This window comes from Neoarius graeffei, chromosome 6 (genome assembly GCF_027579695.1).
Source record: "Neoarius graeffei isolate fNeoGra1 chromosome 6, fNeoGra1.pri, whole genome shotgun sequence".
Lineage (NCBI taxonomy): Eukaryota > Metazoa > Chordata > Actinopteri > Siluriformes > Ariidae > Neoarius > Neoarius graeffei.
This window is the reverse complement of record NC_083574.1, coordinates 86839410-86863207: the sequence shown is the minus strand read 5'-3', so window position 1 is coordinate 86863207 and position 23798 is coordinate 86839410. Positions and strand designations below refer to the sequence as shown.

At 42.3% G+C, this 23798-nt stretch overlaps 1 protein-coding gene across 2 annotated transcripts in view; it reads right to left on the bottom strand.

Annotated features, from left to right (window-relative positions):
* ulk3 (unc-51 like kinase 3) overlaps nucleotides 1-23620 on the bottom strand; it is an 89726-nt gene extending 66106 nt beyond the window's left edge. Inside the window, exons 1-3 of one of the 2 annotated variants that reach the window (XM_060924160.1) lie at nucleotides 23531-23620; nucleotides 23087-23215; nucleotides 1584-1724 (exon numbers count right to left, since the gene is read on the bottom strand). In XM_060924160.1, the coding sequence (XP_060780143.1) occupies nucleotides 1584-1724; nucleotides 23087-23185 (240 nt within the window). In that variant the 5' untranslated portion in view covers nucleotides 23186-23215; nucleotides 23531-23620. Of the gene's footprint in view, nucleotides 1-1000; nucleotides 1150-1583; nucleotides 1725-23086; nucleotides 23216-23530 lie in introns of those variants that run through there. The other variant, XM_060924162.1, reaches the window with a different exon arrangement.
* Nucleotides 23621-23798: the final 178 nt, after the last annotated feature.

Below are 23798 nucleotides of genomic sequence, written 5' to 3'. Positions count from 1 at the left end.
AGTCTATAATATATAACATTTTCACTTTCTTAAATAACTGATGGAAAATATTGAACTTTTTCACAATATTCAAATTTTTTGAGATGCACTAGTATATATATGTGGGCGTGTGTGTGTGTGCAGCAAAATACAGGATTCAATCCATATATTTTACTGCAATTGTGAATTTTACAACTGTTAGTCCTACAAACCTTGATAATTATTGATGTCCGGTTAAAAGACAGCAAGGCCGAAGCTCAAACGGCTTCCCGTTCACTACTCACGTGCACTATATAGGGTATAATGTGATACTGTTGTGCACTACATGGCTGATCCAACATCACTGTGCACGAGTAATGCACTCTCAGTAAAGCTGCTCCGTTATATCCAATGTTTAAGCCACGGAGCTGAATTGAGCTGAGCTGAGCTCATACTGCAACAATGATAAAAATAACATCATATTAACTGTGTAGTGCTAATAGATGACTTGCAACCACGTGATCAAAACGTGCTACGTCATGAGCGTCCGCCATGATGGTGGATATATAAAGCAACTCGGACGGCAGCTGCTGAAAGCGTGTCTGTAAAATATGCTGAATTTTCTCACTATTACGACGATTTGAACGCTCGAGCGAAGATTTAATACAAAGAGAAGATAGATATGTTTGGGTTTGATCCATATTATTTAAAAAGTCAGACTTTTCTGAAGATAAGACGCTTCTACTACGACCGACCATCAAGTACCCAGATATCACGTTCTATCTGGTTCGGCAGACAAAGAATCGAGTCCGACCTTGGACGAAACATAGCCCATGTTCTGAGCAGGCGCCCAGTCTGGATTGTTTCTATCGTATAATTTTGCTGGCGCTCCGAGAAGCGAAACGGTAATAATAGACGTGTTAAAATTATAACAACGACCGAGTGAACCACGACAAGAGAGAGCGCTCATTTTATAGCAAAATTCTATCAACACGAAATAAAATTCTTCCATGATATTATCGAGAAAGCTTTGGAATCTCACCTGAGATAAAACGATCACTGCAAACATGAGCTGTTTTGGGTTTCGCCTCTGTTAGATCAGCCCTGCCGATGTTGTTCGGCCGCGCTCGTCTCCTCTCCGTACTAAGCCTCAGAGTTTCCTCGCCCTCTTTCCGAATCACGGATGGAATTCTAAAAAATCAGAACGTGCCGCGGTCACGAGTACTGTTGTGCCCACAACCATATACAGCACAAAGATATGGCATCGCTTAAGAAAAAGAACGCTTAAAGCAGCGGAGAAACAAATAGTTGCTAAAAAACGCGTGACTGTTTTGTATGGAATGCCGCTTGAACCCGCATTTGTATCTCCACCAACATGGCCGACATCCGGGTTTCTATTTTGCTTTGACGTCACTTGCAAGTCAAGGATACCACATTAGCACTTCCTACATCTGTGATTGACATCTGAGTGAACAGGAGCGGTACTGGAGCTTGTGTCCGATTCTACCTCATCAGAACTCACTTTGAATAAACGTAAATCTTTGGATCAATAGAAATCACCAAACTGTGTTGGACCTCATTCACCAGAAACGTTCGGTTCTCCCAGAGAGCATTTCTGTCTCTACCTGGAAGTCCTTAAGCTGCACGATATGTGGATGGCGAACGGTTTTCAGGATCTCGATCTCCGTCAGCAGGTTCTCCATCGACGACTTGTTCAGACTCTTCTTGCTAACCACCTTCACGGCCACGGCTTCCCTGCTATCCGTCTAAACAAACAAACAAAAACAAACAAACAAACAAAAACACATTAGTGTAACCGGAGAACATCCAGGATGATCCTGTACTTCACAAAGCATGAATGAATGATCTCCGCGTCTGTTTTAAGGTTTTCTAAGCTTGTTCCTTTCGTGATTCAATGCTATAACACATCATACAATGTGTTATATACAATTCTGACTGAATAGTGACAACAGATACCTTTTAATTCTTAACCCTGAATGGCTAGAAATAAGACAACTGACCGTGATTTTATGCTTTATGTTGAAGCGAACAGACCAAAGAGGGTAAATACACTGCAAAAAATAAAAATCTTAGGAAGTTTATTTGTTAATTTTCAAGTCAAAACATCTAGCCACCCTTATTATAAGACATAATTGCCCAACAAGCAAAACCTCATTTAGCTAGAAAGGCTAGTTTTTAGACAGTCCATCTTGAAAATCTTGTCTAGACAAAATGTCTTGAAAAAGTCTTATTTGGAGCACCTTTGAAAATAAAACAAGTTTTTTTTTAAACAAGTAAGTACAACCCCGATTCCAAAAAAGTTGGGACAAACTACAAATTGTAAATAAAAACGGAATGCAATGATGTGGAAGTTTCAAAATTCCATATTTTATTCAGAATAGAACATAGATGACATATCAAATGTTTAAACTGAGAAAATGTATCATTTAAAGAGAAAAATTAGGTGATTTTAAATTTTATGACAACAACACATCTCAAAAAAGTTGGGACAAGGCCATGTTTACCACTGTGAGACATCCCCTTTTCTCTTTACAACAGTCTGTAAACATCTGGGGACTGAGGAGACAAGTTGCTCAAGTTTAGGGATAGGAATGTTAACCCATTCTTGTCTAATGTAGGCTTCTAGTTGCTCAACTGTCTTAGGTCTTTTTTGTCGTATCTTCCGTTTTATGATGCACCAAATGTTTTCTATGGGTGAAAGATCTGGACTGCAGGCTGGCCAGTTCAGTACCTGGACCCTTCTTCTACGCAGCCATGATGCTGTAATTCAGGGGTGTCAAACCTGATCCATAAAGGGCCGTGTGGCTGCAGGTTTTCATTCCAGCCATGCAGCAGCACCCTGATTTGGCTTATTCAATCAACTGACACACCCACCCTTTAATCAAGGGTGGGTGTGGCTGCAAGTATTTGACTGTGTGAAGACAGTTCAGTTGATTGAATGAGCCAAGTCAGGTGTGCTGCTGCATGGCTGGAATGAAAACCTGCAGCCACAAGGCCCTTTATGGATCAGGTTTGACACCCCTGCTGTAATTGATGCAGTATGTGGTTTGGCATTGGCATGTTGGAAAATGCAAGGTCTTCCCTGAAAGAGACGTCGTCTGGATGGGAGCATATGTTGCTCTAGAACCTGGATATACCTTTCAGCATTGATGGTGTCTTTCCAGATGTGTAAGCTGCCCATGCCACACTCACTAATGCAACCCCATACCATCAGAGATGCAGGCTTCTGAACTGAGCGCTGATAACAACTTGGGTCATCCTTCTCCTCTTTAGTCCGAATGACACGGCGTCCCTGATTTCCATAAAGAACTTCACATTTTGATTCGTCTGACCACAGAACAGTTTTCCACTTTGCCACAGTCCATTTTAAATGAGCCTTGGCCCAGAGAAGACGTCTGTGCTTCTGGATCATGTTTAGATACGGCTTCTTCTTTGAACTATAGTTTTAGCTGGCAACGGCGGATGGCACGGTGAATTGTGTTCACAGATAATGTTCTCTGGAAATATTCCTGAGCCCATTTTGTGATTTCCAATACAGAAGCATGCCTGTATGTGATGCAGTGCCGTCTAAGGGCCCGAAGATCACGGGCACCCAGTATGGTTTTCCGGCCTTGACCCTTACGCACAGAGATTCTTCCAGATTCTCTGAATCTTTTGATGATATTATGCACTGTAGATGATGATATGTTCAAACTCTTTGCAATTTTACACTGTCGAACTCCTTTCTGATATTGCTCCACTATTTGTCAGCGCAGAATTAGGGGGATTGGTGATCCTCTTCCCATCTTTACTTCTGAGAGCCGCTGCCACTCCAAGATGCTCTTTTTATACCCAGTCATGTTAATGACCTATTGCCAATTGACCTAATGAGTTGCAATTTGCTCCTCCAGCTGTTCCTTTTTTGTACCTTTAACTTTTCCAGCCTCTTATTGCCCCTGTCCCAACTTTTTTGAGATGTGTTGCTGTCATGAAATTTCAAATGAGCCAATATTTGGCATGAAATTTCAAAATGTCTCACTTTCGACATTTGATATGTTGTCAATGTTCTATTGTGAATACAATATCAGTTTTTGAGATTTGTAAATTATTGCATTCCGTTTTTATTTACAAATTGTACTTTGTCCCAACTTTTTTGGAATCGGGGTTGTACGTTTTGGACATTTATCAAATGCGGTTCATCTTGTTTCAAGAAAAAAAAAAGTATGCTTGTTTTGGGAATAAATGAACTTTACTGAAATCTTTGAATCTTTCATTACAATTCGACTCCACCTTACATATCCTAAGTTTACTGCGACTGTTTTCTCAGTCATTCAGAGTGAGCTCCTTCTAGAAGCTGTACATACTCTAGACCAGACAAGTGCCTTCAAAAAGGCTATGAGTGAGTGGAGGGCGTTTTAGTGAGGTCTTTTTGGAATGCTGTGAGTTAAGTTCAATGGTTTTGTTTTTTTTTTGGTTGGTTGGTTGGTTGGTTGGTTGTTTTTTTTTTGTGCCTGATCTTGTAAACCCCTCGTACACTGCAATGTTGCTTTGGCATTGTGTAAGCACTGTAAGTCAAAATGCGTAGACTTTTTTTTTTTTTGGTGCCTGAGGTCCTGGGGAAGTGGAATCTTAAGAGATGTTTTAATGTTTGAATATTGAAATGGGAAAAAAAAAACTTGTTGCAATGCTACATGTGTCGTCAACTTGATTCAAGATAGTCTCTGGTCTCATATCTAGAGTATTTTAATAATTACAAAAGGAGAATCTTTTAAGCTAGCAATGCTTAGTTGTAGAATTTAACAATCCTAATATTAGTATATTTATCTTAAATTCAGTTTTTACTGCTAAGACTTTGTCATGAATTTAAGTGAAATACCCTTAAAATGAAATAAATAAAAATGACTTAAATGGCTAAATGTAAGAAGTACGATCTTGTTATAAGAACTATTTTGATTATTTTGAGTTAATCAGATCTCGCATAATAAGTTCCCCGATCTTATTTTGGAATTATTTCATCTAAAAACAGGTTAGATTTTTCATCTTACTTTAAGAAATCTTTACCAAGTAAAATTTGACTAGTTCCATTGGCAGAGTTTTTTCACCTGATTCAAGCAAATATGCTTTGTTTTAATCTTTTATTTTTGAAAGGCCATTTTTTTTTTCTTTCTGATCTCATATGTAATACCTCTAGCCCTGTAACTCGGCTCTGGCCTGATGAGCTTCCTTCAGCTAAACAATTTCACTATCTGGAACAGATCCGAGATGGACAAACACACACAAGTGAGCAATGAGCACACACACATACCCAGAGCAGTGGGCAGCTCCACTGCTACAGCGCCCAGGGAGCAGTTGGAGGTTAGGTTCCTTGCTCAAGGGCACTTTGGCCATGATACAGAGGGAGGGGAAAGTGCTATTCATTCATTCAATCAAATCCCCTCACAGTTTTCCTGCCGCTCCAGGGAATCGAACTGATGACCTTTTAGGCCCAAGGCTGCTTCTCGAACCTTCAAGAGGCGCTAAATTACAGCCAGTTTATACCGTATAATACTATATATACACAGTACTGTGCAAAAGCCTTAAAGGTCATAGGCAACGGTCAGAGGTGAAACGTAGAATATCAACTTTATTGTCTAGAAGAACAAATAATAGTAATAATAAGTTCAATTTATATAGAGCCTTTCACAAACCCAAGAACGCTTTACACAGGAGTTACCAAAAAAAAAAAAAAGCGCCACACTAGGAAGAGTAGTGTGAAGAAAAGAGAAAAGTTTTCAAGTTAGCTTTGAAGGAAGAGAGAGTGGAACAGTCACGAAGCGATTGTGGTAACGAGTTACAAAGTTTAGGAGCAGCAACACTGAATGATCTGCCACCCATAGATGCCAGTTTAAAACGTGGAACAGTCAGAAGTCCACAGACAGTGGCGGCTCCAGAGAGTTTTCCTTAGGGTGGCAAAGGAGGGGCATAGGTTCCAGGGGGGGGGCATAGGTTGTCGATGCAGCAGATCTTCAATGAAGATCACTTTAAACTAATCAGAAATCCACTCTATACATTGCTAATGTGGTAAATGACTATTCTAGCTGCAAATGTCTGGTTTTTGGTGCAATATCTCCATAGGTGTATAGAGGCCCATTTCCAGCAACTCTCACTCCAGTGTTCTAATGGTACAATGTGTTTGCTCATTGCCTCAGAAGGCTAATGGATGATTAGAAAACCCTTGTACAATCATGTTAGCACAGCTGAAAACAGTTGAGCTCTTTAGAGAAGCTATAAAACTGACCTTCCTTTGAGCAGATTGAGTTTCTGGAGCATCACATTTGTGGGGTCGATTAAATGCTCAAAATGGCCAGAAAAATGTCTTGACTATATTTTCTATTCATTTTACAACTTATGGCGGTAAATAAAAGTGTGACTTTTCATGGAAAACACAAAATTGTCTGGGTGACCCCAAACTTTTGAACGGTAGTATATTCCCAAGCAATGAATGGAACTATTCTGCCCTAGCAATGTATCAAAAAATAGACAGATAGTGAACGGTTTAGATTGTGGATCTTTACTGAAGACTTCAAACTTATACAGATCCTCGATTTCCGTAAAACTAAAAGAAACAAATTAAGTACACTACCGTTCAAAAGTTTGGGGTCACCCAGACAATTTTGTGTTTTCCATGAAAAGTCACACTTTTATTTCCCGCCATAAGTTGTAAAATGAATAGAAAATATAGTCAAGACATTTTTCTGGCCATTTTGAGCATTTAATCGACCCCACAAATGTGATGCTCCAGAAACTCAATCTGCTCAAAGGAAGGTCAGTTTTATAGCTTCTCTAAAGAGCTCAACTGTTTTCAGCTGTGCTAACATGATTGTACAAGGGTTTTCTAATCATCCATTAGCCTTCTGAGGCAATGAGCAAACACATTGTACCATTAGAACACTGGAGTGAGAGTTGCTGGAAATGGGCCTCTATACACCTATGGAGATATTGCACCAAAAACCAGACATTTGCAGCTAGAATAGTCATTTACCACATTAGCAATGTATAGAGTGGATTTCTGATTAGTTTAAAGTGATCTTCATTGAAAAGAACAGTGCTTTTCTTTCAAAAATAAGGACATTTCAAAGTGACCCCAAACTTTTGAACGGTAGTGTATATCACTAAACTGAATAGCACACAGGCGAAAACGCGAGCTAGGCTGACCTGCTAGTAATGCTAACACACAACACACAAGTTATTTACTTTCTAAAGCCTATCACTTTACAAAACTATTAGCTTTCGTTTCGTTGCCTAGCATACACAGAAAGTAAAACATACGGTAACTTACAGGTATAGCTACTACCGGAACCTAGCGAGACAGCACTCCATACATCCAACCAATGACTGTATAGCCTACTGCATCCAACAAAAAACTAACGTTTTAGAAAAACTAACGTCTCTGATTGTAATAAAAATATTGATAATAAAGATAGCTGGGCTAAAAGAATAATTGAGTACCAAAATGCATTTAACATAGAAAGGACAAGACCGTGTTCTATCAGGTGAAAACAATTTGACTCCAGCACGTTGCCTCATCAGAAGTCGAGCATTCAGAAGAATCATAGAAGACCAATACGACAATAAACAAAACAGGATACAGAGATCACACAAACCCACTATTCATAAAATCACACATGTTGAAATTTATGGATCTGGTCAAATTCAGAACAGCACAAATAATGTACAAAGCGAGAAATAATCTATTGCCGAAAAATATACAAGGAATGTTTAGTGAGAGAGAGGGGGGATATAATCTAAGGGGAGACCTAAATTTTAAAAAAACAAAGGTTCGAACAAATATGAAAAGCATGTGCGTATCGAGCTGTGGGGTGACTTTATGGAACAGACTGGAGACAGAAATAAAACAAAGTGCAAATATAAATCTGTTTAAAAAAAGGTACAAAAAATATTTTTAAACAAGTATATAGAAGAGGAAGTATGTTAACGGAGGATGATGAAGGATAAATAGAATAGGGATGATTGTTACATTAGAACTAACTTAGTATATGGTATATATGGTATATATTTATTTATGGGGATAGTTTATATATTCATATTTACAGGAATAGGTATGTAGTAGATATTTATTTTTGTAATTATATATTTACATAGAGGGCGGCACGGTGGTGTAGTGGTTAGCGCTGTCGCCTCACAGCAAGAAGGTCCTGGGTTCGAGCCCCGGGGCCGGCGAGGGCCTTTCTGTGTGGAGTTTGCATGTTCTCCCCGTGTCCGCGTGGGTTTCCTCCGGGTGCTCCGGTTTCCCCCACAGTCCAAAGACATGCAGGTTAGGTTAACTGGTGACTCTAAATTGACCGTAGGTGTGAATGTGAATGGTTGTCTGTGTCTATGTGTCAGCCCTGTGATGACCTGGCGACTTGTCCAGGGTGTACCCCGCCTTTCACCCGTGGTCAGCTGGGATGGGCTCCAGCTTGCCTGCGACCCTGTAGAAGGATAAATCGGCTAGAGATGATGAGATATTTACATAGATATTTATGAAGGGTATATAGTATATATATATATTTTTTGTAATTATATATTTATATAGATATTTATGAAGTGTATATATATGGTATGTAGTATATATTTATTTTTGTAATTATATATTTATATAGATATTCATGAAGTGTATATATGGTATATATTTTTATAGGTGTATTAATGTAGTTTGGATTTCGGGGTAGTTAAAAAGGGGTGGGAAATTAAAAAAGTATTGTACTTCTTCCCACTCCTTTTTCGAACAATGTGCGGTGTTTTGTAATGTCTTAGCTCTTTATGTTATTTTATTTATTTATTTTTTATTTCTCGTTTTCTTTCTTTTGTATGTACAAATAGTTACATACATTTTTTATACATGTTCGAAATAAAAAAATAAAAATAAATAATAAAAAAAATCATAACAGAAGAACGTCTCTCTCTGGGTGAAACCATTTCAAAATTCCGGGGGTGGGGTGGGGTGTGAAATAACGTAAATAACGGTAGATGAGATGAGATGAGATGAGATGAGATGAGGGCTTAGTATCTCTGTAGATAGATAATTGAATTTCAAAAATGTGTTTTGATAAATAATTCTTTTTAAAATAGGGGGGCAACTGGGGTGGCAAGACATATTTTTACAGTGGCAACTGCCACCTTTTGCCACCCCTTAAAACCGCGCCTGTCCACAGACAGAAGATCTGAGGGAGCGGGAGGGACAGTACAAATGAATTAGCTCACAGAGATAGGAAGGGGCGAAACCATGAAGAGCTTTATAGGTTAAAAGCAAGATTTTGTATTTGATCCGAGAAATAATTGGCAGTTGCTGTAAAACAGGAGTGATGTGAGCAGTGCGCTTGGTGAGTGTTAGGAGTTTTGGATGTACTGCAGGCGATTGAGCAATGTGGCAGGGAGACCATAAAAGAGAGAATTGCAGTAGTCAAGACGAGAAAAAATAAACGCATTGACCAATGTTTTGGCATCAGTTTCCAAGAGAAAAGGGCAGAGACGTGCAATATTGCGGAGGTGAAAGAAAGCATCCTTAGTAATTAGTTTAAGATGGGGTTCAAACGTAAGGGTGGAGTCAAAGAGAACTCCAAGGTTTTTTATAACTTGGGAAGGACTAACAGACACACCATCAACATCAATAGTAAAACTGGAGAAGTTCAGAACCTGTCTTTTGGTACCTACTAATAGAACCTCCGTTTTGCTAGCATTAAGTTTAAGGCAGTTCTTATGCAACAGTTGCTTAAGGTCAGTGATGCAAGTCCTTAGCAGCTGAACAGAGGCTATGGAAGGGGTGATAGTGATGTAGATTTGAATGTCATCAGCATAACAATGAAAGTTAAGGCCATGGTTGCGAATAATCTGGCCTATAGGAGAAACATAATATAAAAAGAAGGGGACCAAGGACAAAACCCTGAGGCACACCTTGAGCAACAGTAGCAGTGGATGATTTATGAACACCAATAGAAATAAACTGTTGCCTGTTTGCTAGATACGACTGAAACCAGGCTAAAGCTAAGCCAGTAATACCAAAAGAAAATAGTCTGGAAATGAGTATCTCATGATGTACAGTGTCAAAGGCAGCTGTGAGGTCCAAGAGAACAAGGACATTGAGATGACCAGCATCAGTTGAGAGCAGGAGGTCATTAAGAACTCTTAAGAGAGCAGATTCAGTGCTGTGCAGATTGCGAAAGCCTGACTGAAAGGGTTCATAGAGATCATTACGAGCAAGGAAAGTATGAAGCTGAGAGGCTACAACTCTCTCCATTACTTTAGCTAGGAAAGGGAGATTTGAAATGGGTCTGTAATTGGACAGTGAAAAAGAACCTAGACCTCTTTAGTATTGGTGTAACAGAAGCAATTCTGAGGGAGATGGGAACAGTGCCTAAAGCAAAACACTGATTAATCATATGAGCAATATAAGGGGAGATAGCAGATACACAGGATTTAAGAAGTGCAGTGGGTGCAGGGTCCAACAGACATGAAGAGGAGGAGGACTTAGTCATAATTTCCGATACTTTAGAAGAATCAACAGGAGAGAAAGCAGAGAGACAGCAGTCAGCTTTATGAGAAAGAGCTACTAGCGGGACAGAAGAATGAATTTCAGAATGAAAGTGTTGGTAAATACTGTCAATTTTATCCTTGAAAAAAACGACCCAAAAAGCTAATTCAATCTTCCTGGTGACTAATTTGCACCCTAAAATTGAATAAAACGGTTAAAATATACTGTTTTGCCCAATTTCCGAAGGTTTGTTTACATCTCACTTATGCGCACTTTCACAACCAGGGGGCGTCGTCATGACTTCATTTAAGCCAAACAGACCGGGAGCAGTTCTGTGTTTACTTGCGAACCGAGCACACGTGTACGGACTTTGGTCGTGAGAGGTCGTGTAAAATGTCTGAAAGCGAGAGCGATTTTGAAGTAGGAACTCTCCAAATTGAATATCGAGAGGTGAAACCGTATATGTATGAACCTATGGCCATTGCGAAGCAATCGGTGAACGTGGCTCACTGGTTTGACCGCGCGGCCTCGGAATCGGACAGCGACTCGGCCGACTCTGATCGTGGTGACGCCGGACCTCAACAAGACTCGCACCCAAATGATTTATCCTGGTAGTTACGATAAATTCCTACTTTTGTCGTAATAATAAATAAGAGCCCTTTTGAAGAATAGTTAAACCGCCCTCCCTAGTGGATATAGGGAACGATTACTGGACAGTGCGCTGGTGAGCCACATTAGCCTGCCATCTGCGGCATTGTACTATTTATAGCTGACTCTAAGCGAGGAAATATCCCTTTGTCTCATTTCCACAATGATTGTACAGGATCCCTCAGGATTCTTGACTTGTCAGTTGCAAGCAAAAGTAAAAATGTTTACCTCCAATCTTCTCCTTTTTGCTTGAGCGTTGCTGGTCCGTTTCTTCTTTGACTGCTTGATTTTGTTTCACGCGCACAATCCACTTCCTCTGCCGAGTTTCCTCTTCCGGAAAAAAAACCCCTCTGGCTTCACGCACACAATCCACTCTCTCTGCCTTGTCTCCTCTTTTGGAAAAAGCCAACCCACTCGCTCCGCCTCTTCTCCTTTTTCGGAAAAAGCCAACCCACTCGCTCCGCCTCTTCTCCTTTTTCAGAAAAAGACAACCCTCTCACTCCGCCTCTTCTCCTTTTTCGGAAAAAGCCAACCCACTCGCTCCGCCTCTTCTCCTTTTTCGGAAAAAGACAATCCACTCTCTCTGCCTCTTCTCCTCTCTCGGAAAAAGGTAAAAACTTCTTCCTGAACCGGTCCCGTTGTTACAGTTCATTGCACAACAATAAGGCATGGTTTTTCTTTGGAAATTCCTAAACGCATGTCTGCACTCAAGCCGAATGGCAATGCAAGTAAACGGAAGTGGACTCAACTCAAGCGGTTTGTTTGGCTTAAATGACATCACGCGCCGAGTGGTCACGAAAATAGCCGAACAGAAATTCGCCGCGATCCTTGCTAACTTATTTTAATTATTACTTATTAACAATACTTATTGGGACCAGAAGAAAATTACAGGGTTTTTTTAACATATAAAGTTTCAAATGTGCATAAAATTAAAACCGTTGCCTATGAGCTTTAAGTACCCTGTTTTTTTTTCCATACAAACTTTGTTTTATGACTCTTACATTATCGAGTCAAAACATTACAAAAACATTTTAAAGTCCAAACATTCGTTCATTTTCCAGCACAAAATTAAATGTTACAGAAAAAAAGGTTGTATCTGAGCAGCATATTACATAAGAGAGCACTTTTCAAATTAAAAAAGAAAGCATAATGAATGGCTACTGGCAAAATTTTGGCAAAAAAATTTCTTTTTTTCTTTTGCCGTAAAATTTCTTAATTTCCCTGAGGGAACCCTCCCAAAGGAATCAATAAAGTTTTATCCAATCTAATCTAATCTAATCTAATCTAATCTAATCTAATCTAATCTAATCTAATCTAAAATGAAGAAGTGAGTGTGACAGTCAAAGTGTCCAGAAGAACCGTGGCTGGTTCTGTAAGATGCCCAGTAAAACCTACAGCTTATTTCCGCATAAAACTGCACTCACTGGATTTCAGACTATTTTTTTTTCTTTAAAGGAGAACTGAAGGCAAATTTTTTATTCCCAAAATTCTCTCTCATTTTATTAAATATCGGAATGCATTTTTGATCGCTATTTTGTCGCTGCTATAGCAAGTTACGAGTGTTTGAAACATGCTCTGTGATATATCAGTCCATATGTCAAAGCAATGACCGTAAACGAGATTCGTTGAGACCTGTGAGAGACATCGTAGGACGGAAGTAAAATGTACAGCGGAAATCAAAGCGACCGACACCTGCCAACGTTCCCTGGGTCCGAAATTGCTCACTCGTTCACTACTCCCTACTCACTATCTAGGGAATTATTATATAGAGGACTATATATTGAGCTCATTGGTAAAATGAAAGAACGCTTTCGGACACTACTCCGTCGCGCTGGTATTTACATCATGACTGTCGCACAATTAAAACGTGCCGGATCAGTCGGCTGGTGGGTTTTCAAAATAATAAACACATGCACGTATTTTTGTAATAAATCCATATTATACTGAGCTGATTTCTGACATTAATAAACACAAAGTCCCTGCATCTTTCAGTTCTTTTAAATCAAGGCTGAATACTTTCTTCTTTGCCGCTGCTGTTTATTAAATCAAATTTGAGACTTTTAATTTGCTTTCTTTCAGCGTGACCGCAATGCATGATGCTTTGGTTAGTGACCATCGGTTGTACACCACTTTTCATGATGCATTGTGGGATACTTTGAGTGCACTATATAGTGTGTAAATAATTCTCACTAAGGTTTCGGACAGCACTACAAAATAGCGTCCTCACTATATAGTGCCCTATATAGTGAGTAGGGAGAGATTTTGGACACGGGGTTGTCAAAAGACGGGCGCGCCATCTTTCGAATGCTGATGTAATCAAGCCGGAAGTTTTGTTTGTTTTGACAGCAATCAGGAAAGTTTGAAAAAAGTAGGCAGTAATCGTCATTTAAACTCGTTTTTGTGCAATACTTCGTTTGGAAAACAGTTTTCAAAATGGCGGCAATGACACCTGGCTGACACTTCACGTTTCGAAATCTCGCACAAGTCTCGTGAAGATCGCGCGGATAAGCGACGCCTGCCATGGACCAAACGAACTAAATTCAACACGGCTAAAAACCGAACAGGCCAATAAGTATAATATTTAATTGCGATTAGTTGCCAAAACGAGTCACGATATAAGGTTACTAAAACCGAAAACGTAATCGAATAACACGTTAATTCAGAAATAAAGCAAGTTTAAAAATGACTTCAGATCTCCTTTAAGCAAAGAGTCATCTCACACCAAATATCGACTTCATTTCATTGATTATGGCTTACTGCTTACTGTTCATAGTATTTTTTTTAAATGTTGACCATTTAAATAAATTTCATTATTTCTGAAGCCATAGTTGGTCTCCAGCATCTCTTTACATGTATCTAATGGCCCTTTTCCACTACCCTTTTTCAGCTCACTTCAGCCCGACACGGCTCGCGTTTCGACTACCAAAAACCGGCACGACTCAGCTCGTTTCAGCCCTGCTTAGCCCCTAAAACTCGCACCGTTTTGGAGTGGGGCTGAAGCGAGCCAAACCGTGCTGACTGAGGTTGGGGGCGTGAGCAGACACTCCCCTGTGCACTGATTGGTGAGGAGGAGTGTCCTCACATGCCCACACACGCCCCGCGAGCGCGCTGGGATCTGTAAACACCGCAAACCCGGAAGGAGAAGAATTACGAATTACGAGAATTTCTGAAGCCTTATGCGCCTCGCCTCATCTATACGCTCTTGCCAGTATCTGTTGGCGTTGTCAGTGACAACAAGCCACAGCACCAAGACCAGCAACACTAACGACTCCATGTCCTCCATGTTTATTGTTTACTATTCGGGTCGTGAGACTACCGCTTAAAAGCTCACTGAATCAGTGACATACAGAGCATCGTGGACGAGTTCGCGGAGCGCAAGGCTCGTCGTATGCCCTTCAAATAATGCGCGCAGTAGGCTATTGATGTTTTATTATGAGCCATGTACAGTATGTCGCCTAATGTTTTTTTGTTTCTGAGTTACATGTTCGTTTGAAGGACTTAATGTACAAAATAACATAGTTGCACCCCGTAGTGTTGAAATTGGTAAACACAGTGCATTCAGTGAGGTTTGCACCGCCCTCCTTTTATTTCTGACTCTTCCTGTCACCGTTGCAACCTCTGAGCGCTCATTCGTATGCCCTTCAAATAATGTGCGCAGTATAGGCTATTGATGTTTTATTATGAGCCATGTACAGTATCCTAATGTTTTTTGCTTCTGAGTTACATGTTCGTTTGAAGGACTTGATGTACTAAATAACATAGTTGCACCCGGTAGTGTTGAAATTGGTAAACACCGCAGTTGCGGACATTTTGTAGCCTAAAACGATGTTATGATAAGCTTTAATAAAGGGCCCGGTCATTTGCCCCGCCCCCGGCCCGGCTCTGACTTGTTCCGCCACTGTCACTGATGTCACTGTTTGCGCTGCTTAACGACATCACATGACGTCCACCCACTTTCGCTAACTCCACCCAATGTGTCCACCCACTTCCAGCCAGCACGGTTCAGCGCGGTTGTAGTCGAAATGCAACTCCAACAGCCCCGCTCAGCTCGACTCAGCTCGACTCGGCACGGCACGGCTCAGCCGCGTTTGTAGTGGAAAAGCGGCATAAGACACTTGCACAGGACTGAGAAGAGAAATCAGAGGTCTTTTCTTGGACTGGCGCAGTCCATGATGCCCTGTGGGAGTATTATTGCTCTGTTGCTGTATCATAGATAAACCTTAGATTGACTGGTCATACTTCCTGTGAGCTGAAAGCAGTTCTGTCTGATTGAGGTCTGAGTGGAACCATGTGCACTCAGCCCAGGCTCAAATATACATCAAGATGGCGCCACAGATGGCTGCCTCGGTGTGTTGGTGCGTTCACAAACCAGGGTGAGTTACAATAATGAGAGAGTCGTTCCTGTGGAGGACGGCCCCATATCATATGGACAGTTGAAAGTCACACTTGGAAGACGCTCTGGACACTTACAGTAATGCTTTTATGATTGAGGACTACAGCTGACTTGCTAACTTTAGGACTGCAGTTGTCATGAACAGTTTTGCACTCAAGTTTCCATCAATGAAGAGTTACAACATCAACGAAACTGACTTCATGTTAAAACTGTTAAAAATGTTATGATCACGTTGTCTGTTATCACCCAAATGAGGATGGGTTCCCTTTTGAGTCTGGTTCCTCTCGAGGTTTCTTCCTCATGTCGTCTGAAGGAGCTTTTCCTTGCCACCGTCACCACAGGCTTGCTCATTGGGGATAAATTAGGGATTAAAATTAATGTTAAAGTTATTAAAACTCTGTAAAGCTGCTTTGCGACAATGTCTACTGTTAAAAGCGCTATAAAAATAAACTTGACTTGACAATAATGACAAACCCTGATTCACAGATAAGCTCAGACAACTCAGGCGGCAAAAGGAAGAAGCGTTCAGAAGTGGAGACCGGGACAGGTTTAAAGAGTCTAGGAACAGGTTTTGCAAGGCAGTGAGAGAAGCTAAACGTATGTACTCTGATGCCCCTTTTCCACCAAAGCAGTTCCAGGGCTGGTTCGGGGCCAGTGCTTAGTTTGGAACCGGGTTTTCTGTTTCCACTGACAAAGAACTGGCTCTGGGGCCAGAAAAACCGGTTCCAGACTAGCACCAACTCTCTGCTGGGCCAGAGGAAAGAACCACTTACGTCAGCAGGGGGGCGGAGTCGTTAAGACCAACAACAATAACAAGACCTCGAAATATCGCCATTTTTAAGCGACAAGAAGCAGCAGCTGTACAAACGCGAAGTCAGCCATTATTATTATTATTGTTGTTGCTGCTGCTGCTTCTTCCGTGTTGTTTTTGCTTCGATGTTCGCGCCAAGGTTCATGCAAACGTAGCGACGTAACTGACGTATACAGCGACGTAATGACGTATACAATTATGTAACTGACGTATACAGCGATGTAATGATGTGGCTTCGCTTAGCACCGCGAGCTATGGAAAAGCAAACTGGTTCTCAGCTGGCTCGCAAGTTGAACGAGTTGTGAACCAGCACCAGCACTGGCCCCGAACCAGCCCTGGAACTGATTTGGTGGAAAAGGGGTATGAGAAACTCCAACACTAGTTCTCAGTCAACGATTCTAGGTCTGTCTGGAAAGGGCTCAGACAGATCACTAACTACAAATCTTCAGCCCCCCACTCTGTTAACGGCTTGCGCCTGGCCAAGCAACTGAATGAGTTCTACTGTCACTTTGAAAGACAATGGGACTGTCCTGATAACATCCCCCATGACTCTACACACCACCCCCACCACCTTCTCCACCTCTATTGCTGCCAGGACCTCTCTACGGCTATGTTTACATTACGTCGAATCAGCGGATCATCAGATTAACGTTCTTAAAACGATTCGCATTTACACTAAAACCGTTAGTCGTGCACACAGCAACGCCAATACGCGGATACGCTCGGCTCCGCAGGCATCCTGCGCTCCAAATCACTCCGCCCTGAACAGCGAGTGCCCTCTGGAGGGTGCGCACTCCAGCCCTGCGCAGCTCACACAGCGCGCGAGTGAAGTGCACAAGCCACGATTCGGGACTGAGCCGCTGTGTGTGAGATCCCAGCGCATATCACTTACTACTTGCAAGTGGAAGGATGGCAAGCCTAAAGACAATCATAACTACACAATGGGCAGTATTTGCATCAGTATTTGCAGTATTTTCATACTTTTATACTCTTTAATGAAAGGTGATACAAGGCGGAAGTCCGCGCCGTTTTTCAGCAGTCGCGTCACATGACCAACGCCAGCGAATCAGGAAGGTGGATGTCACAGTGACGTTGTCCAATGAGACGCCAGCTAGAGCTCAGCACAGCATATCCGCGTATTTTGAATGTTTACACAGCACCGGAGCGGACACGATCTGGATTGAATACGTGGACGCTGGCGGATTCCCGTTTCCCAGCGTTTCCAGGCGGTTTAATGTAAACGGACAGTGCATCCGCGAAGAAAACGAGACAGATACGGTCTAGTGTAAACGTAGCCTACAACTTCACACCTCAGAGGTCCATCCATCCCCCACAGCCTAAACTCTCTCCATTTTGGAGAGAAACGTTAACAAGCTCTTTAAAGGCCTCTGCATGCTCTTGTGACAAGGCTTTCGCAGATAGCTTTTCGCAGACGGTTGTAATTTATCGTTGAGCGGGGAGTAATAGGCGTGCGCGATGTTATTCACCGCCACAACGCAAGGGGGCGCGAAGTCGCGAAATCGCTAGGAGTAGTTGGTGGGTGTGGTTAGTGGAGTGTTTATCCTCCGGTTACTTATAATAACTAGAACTGGAGTCGTATAGATGTACGTACTTCCTCACTTCCTCGATCAACCGCTCTTCGTGCTGCTCCATCTTCGCTCGCGTTTTTAAAAATGGCGGTCATGAAAACAAAACAAACCGGGAAAGTAGGGAAGCGGAAGTGCGTGTACAGCGGATGTAGAGTGGACCAATCAGAGCCCTCTTGTCTGCGACACTGTCTGCGAGGCTGTCTGCGGTGGTCACAATTTTTGGGAGGTGCGCACAAAGTGTCTGCGAAGGGGGGGGGCTTCGCAGACGCCATCTGCGACGCCATCTGCGAGGACTGGGTTGTCAGCATAAATTGGCCTTAAGAAGCTGAACCCCTGCAAAGCAGCAGGTCCCAACTCAGTCTACCCTGAAGCACTGTGCTGATCAGCTGTCTCTGGTGTTCACAGACATCTTCAACACCTCGCTGGAGACATCCCATGTGCCAGCCTGCTTCAAGGCCTCCACCATTGTCCCCAAAAAGCCAAGGATTAAATGACTACAGACCCATCGCCCTGACTTCTGTGGTCATGAAATCCTTGTGCTTTACCACCTCAAAGTCATCACTGACCCACTCCTAGACCCCATGGACTCCTAGACCCCCTGGACTCTCCAGGAACCTACGCTAGGATCCTGTTTGTGGATTTCAGTTCCGCCATCATCCCGACTCTTCTGCAGGACAAGCTCTCCCAGCTGAATGTGCCTGACTCCACCTGCAGGTGGATCACTGACTTCCTGTCTGACAGGAAGCAGCACGTGAAGCTGGGGAAACACGTCTCTGACTCCCGAACCATCAGCACCAGATCCTCCCCTCCCCAAGGCTGCGTCCTCTCTCTCTCCTCTATTCATCTCCCTGAACACCAACAGCTGCACCTCCAGGTCATCAGTCTGTCAAGCTCCTGATGTCCTGGTGCAAGCAGAACAATTTAGAGCTCAATGCTCTCAAGACAGTGGAGAGGATTGTAGACTTCAGGAGGAGCTCTGCCACACCCTCCCTCCCCCATCACTCTGTTTGACTCCCCAGTAACCTCTGTGGTTATGGTATTTCCACTTCCTGGGCACAACAATCACTCAGGAGCTTAAGTGGGAGACATATACCTGCTCTCTCACCAAGAAAACACAGCAGAGGATGGACTTCCTGCGGCAGTTAAAGAAGTTCGATCTGCCAAAGACGATGATGATGCACGTTTACACCACCATCATCACCTCCTCCATCACCACTGCCAGGGACAAGGGCAGACTGCAGCGCATCATCTGCTCTGTTGAGAGGATAATTGGCTCCAACCTTCCGTCTCTTCAGGACCTGTACGAGTCCAGGACCCTGAGTAGTATCCAGTATTTGATTATACTGCTGCGGGGGTCCCTGACAGAGGGGTAGGCAGCAGTCGGCTAGTCTTCACACCACGTTTCCAGGCAGCTCTGTCCAGCGGATCCACACTGGTGAGGCTGCACACTTTGATGTCCTTCTTGACACACTCCATCCAAGATTTCCTCAGTCTACCACGACCTCTGTTGCCTGGCAACTGCAACTTGGTGATGGTGTTGATGCAGCCAGGAGAGCAGAAAGGATTGTGGCCGACCCCTCTCACCCTGGACATAAACTTTGATGCAAAACATGGGTCAAAAGTGACCCGGCTGAGTTTTTATCTTCTATATCTTTGCAATAAATTAATTCCATCATTCAGTATTCAAGGTATTCCTCAATTAACTTGTTTTTGATCATCATACATCCTTATTTTATTTTTTCCTTTCTTACTTTTTGAATAAAAACCCTTTTTGTATCATCACTACCCTTCTAATGCACAACATGGGTCAAAAACGGCCTGCATTCATTTTCCAGGTTATTTCATGTATGGCTGAGTGTTTCTATGATATACTTTTGAAATAAATTCATTTTGTCATTTACTTTTCAAATATGCAGTAAATATCTTGTTTTTGTTTCGCACAAATGATCATTTTTATTTTTCCTTTCTTAAGTTATGAACAAGCACAGCTTTTGTAATTCTACATCAAGTTTACACACATGGGTCAGAAACGACCCGCATGCATTTACTCCAGCGTTTGGTGGGAACTGTGAATTGTGCTTGTGTCAGACATTTCACAGCTCAGCACGGCGCCCTTTGCCCATCTCATACATGGAAGTAATGTTTTTCAATTGTTCTCACATTACCTTAGAAAAAAATTGATGATGTTTAGGTTCCCTTGAGAGTGAGTAGATTACTTGTCAGAAAGTTACAAGTAATTACTATTAGCTACCGAGCTGTTGACATATTCTACTTTAGTTAGCTAATTTTACTGTAGTTGGCTTAGCTAACTACATAGTTAATAAATAAATAACTGGCCCCATTCACTGCTAAAGTAATTACTTCAAACAAATTATTATTATAGTATTAAGACATTTAATTTTAAATCACACTTGGATGACCCATGTGTAGTAATATAAAAAGTATTTTTGTTCATAAAGTAGGAAAGAAAAAATTAAATTAATGATTTGTGGTAATTAAAAACAAGATATTTAAAGAATACTTGGAATATTCAATCATAAAATAAATTGATTTCAAAAGATAGAGCAAAGAAAAACTCAGTCAGCATGAAATAACCTGGAAAATGAATGCGGGTCATTTTTGACCCATGTTGTGCATTAGAAGGGGTGTGCATATGTTTTGCATCAAAGGATTAAACCACTCCCCTCTGGTAGGAGGTTGCGGTCCATTAGAACCAAAACTTCACACCATAAGGCCAGCTTTTTCCCCACTGCAGCTGCCTCATCGAGAAGGTCAAAACCCCCCACTGACTCTAAACTCTAATCTCGCACTTCCGATCTTTCACGCACTCTTATCATGTCTCTTCTCCATCTTCATCATCACCATGTGACTTTTTTTTTTTACACATTACACTTTTTCAATTTGTATATTTCAGATTCTCATCTCATTATCTGTAGCCACTTTATCCTGTTTTACAGGGTCGCAGGCAAGCTGGAGCCTATCCCAGCTGACTACGGGCGAAAGGCAGGGTACACCCTGGACAAGTCGCCAGGTCATCACAGGGCTGACACATAGACACAGACAACCATTCACACTCACATTCACACCTTTCACACCTACGGTCAATTTAGAGTCACCAGTTAACCTAACCTGCATGTCTTTGGACTGTGGGGGAAACCGGAGCACCCGGAGGAAACCCACGCGGACACGGGGAGAACATGCAAACTCCACACAGAAAGGCCCTCGCCGGCCACGGGGCTCGAACCCGGACCTTCTTGCTGTGAGGCGACAGCGCTAACCACTACACCACCGTGCCGCCTTATTTCAGATTCTTCTATTTCGTATTCTATGTATACAGAGCGCGCAGCTACAGTTATCGACAGTCCATAATTATTGACACCTTCTCAGATTTACCAATAAAAAAAAAAACATTTTACAAAGGTGAGTTTCAGTTACAACAGTTATTACTGGTTAATTAATCAACCGGAAGACCCCCTTCGCCCTTTGATCTTGTTATCTGATGACACAGCTTGTTACCTGAGATGGAATTTTTTTTCAGCAATTTGAGAAAAACCCGGATGTTATCATCGCAGATAAGCATGGTGGAAAGATCATGGATATGTTTCTAATGATCAAATTCACCAATAACTGTGGACAACAGGGTCGATAACTGTGGAATGGTGTCGATAACTGTGGACAAACGTGCCGATAACTGTGGACAATGGTGCCGATAATTGTGGAATGGTGCCGATAACTGTGGACAAAGGTCCCGATAACTGTGGACAAAGGTGCCAATAACTGTGGACAAAGGTGCCGATAATTGTAGACAATGGTGCCGATAATTGTGGACAAAGGTAAGGTGCCGATAACCGTGGACAAAGGTAAGGTGCTGATAACCGTGGACAAAGGTAAGGTGCCGATAACCGTGGACAAAGGTAAGGTGCCAATAACCGTGGACAAAGGTAAGGTGCCGATAACTGTGGACAAAGGTACAGTGCCGATAACTGTGGACAACGGTGCCGATAACTGTGGACAACGGTAAGGTGCCGATAACCGTGGACAAAGGTAAGATGCTGATAACTGTGGACAAAGGTAAGATGCTGATAACTGTGGACAAAGGTAAGATGCTGATAACTGTGGACAAAGATATGGTGCCGATAACTGTGGACAAAGATAAGGTGCTTATAACTGTGGACAACGGTGCCGATAACTGTGGACAATGGTGCCGATAACTGTGGACAAAGGCGCTGATAATTGTGGACAACGGTGCCCATAACTGTGGACAAAGGTGCCGATAACTGTGGACAACGGTGCTGATAATTGTGGACAACGGTGCCGATAACTGTGGACAACGGTGCTGATAACTGTGGACAACGGTGCTGATAATTGTGGACAACGGTGCCGATAACTGTGGACAAAGGTGCCGATAGCTGTGGACAAAGGTACTGATAATTGTGGACAACGGTGCCGATAACTGTGGACAACGGTGCCTATAATTGTGGACAAAGGTGCCTATAATTGTGGACAAAGGTGCCGATAACTGTGGACAAAGGTGCCGATAATTGTGGACAACGGTGCCGATAACTGTGGGCAAAGGTGCCGATAACTGTGGACAAAGGTGCCGATAACTGTGGACAACGGTGCCGATAACTGTGGACAACGGTGCCGATAACTGTGGACAAAGGTAAGGTGCCGATAACTGTGGACAACGGTGCCGATAACTGTGGACAACGGTGCCGATAACTGTGGACAAAGGTAAGGTGCCGATAACTGTGGACAACGGTGTCGATAACTGTGGACAAAGGTGTCAATAATTGTGGACAAAGGTGTCATGTGATCTGATAGGCTCAGTAATCTGGAATCAACTCATTTGTTTCCAGGGGAAATTGGAGTAATTATTCATGCACAATATACGTATTGAAAGTCTCTTCTACTTTTGCGACGGCCAAAAGATCGTTAAGGTGTCGATAATTGTAGCCGCCGCTCCAGCTACTTTTCGTCTTTGCTAAATTCTTCTATCTTAACTGTTCAAGCACCAAAGCAAATTGCTTGTATGTGAGAATGTGCTTGGCAGTAAACTGGAATCTGATTCTGAAAAGTGTGGAGTGAGATCAGTGCCCGAGTGCCTGAGTGGGGTGAAACCTGAAGGCTCAGCACTGAAGTGGAAATGCTGTGGACATGCCAGCTGTCCTTCTCACCTTCCTGTAGGCTTTGTACACCGTGGCGTAGGTGCCACTGCCCAGTCTCTCCGTCAGCAGGAAGTCTGCCAGCCTCGGCGGGGCAAAGCTCGAGGCCATCTCACCCCTGCGCGTGACATCAAACACTACCTAAAGGGGATTAGTTCATAACACGTCTTTATAACACGCTTAATTACAGGCTTATTTGATGACACACAGATGCAATGCCTCAGCAGGGGACCAGACACCAGGTGCTAAGAGGAAATGCTGTTATTGTTGTTGTTGTTGTTTGTCTCCTGTAAAGTAAAAGCTTTGGGTTTATTTCCCTTTGAAGTTCATCATCTACCTCCACCTGCAACTACACGAGACCACTTTTTATCTCAAGCAGCCTAGTTTAAACCCAAAAGCTTATTTTGCACGTTTTGGCAAATAAACACACAACATACATCTGAGCATTCTGCTTACCTGAGCTAACTTGTGTAGGCGCAGAGGCTCTATGAATCATAACTCCTTCTGGTCACTGTATTCTTTCCCTGCATGTTTGCTGTCAGTTTAAAATGACGTCAAAGCCAAAGGGATCAAAACACCCCATGCTGCCATCTAGAGGCAAGAAAAATTATTGCATTGTTGAAAAAAAAAAGTTATATTTAACCCGAATTATCAAACTACAAGATAAGATTTCAGCAAACTAAATAATGTAATAATATTATATTCACCAAGTGGGGACATTTTC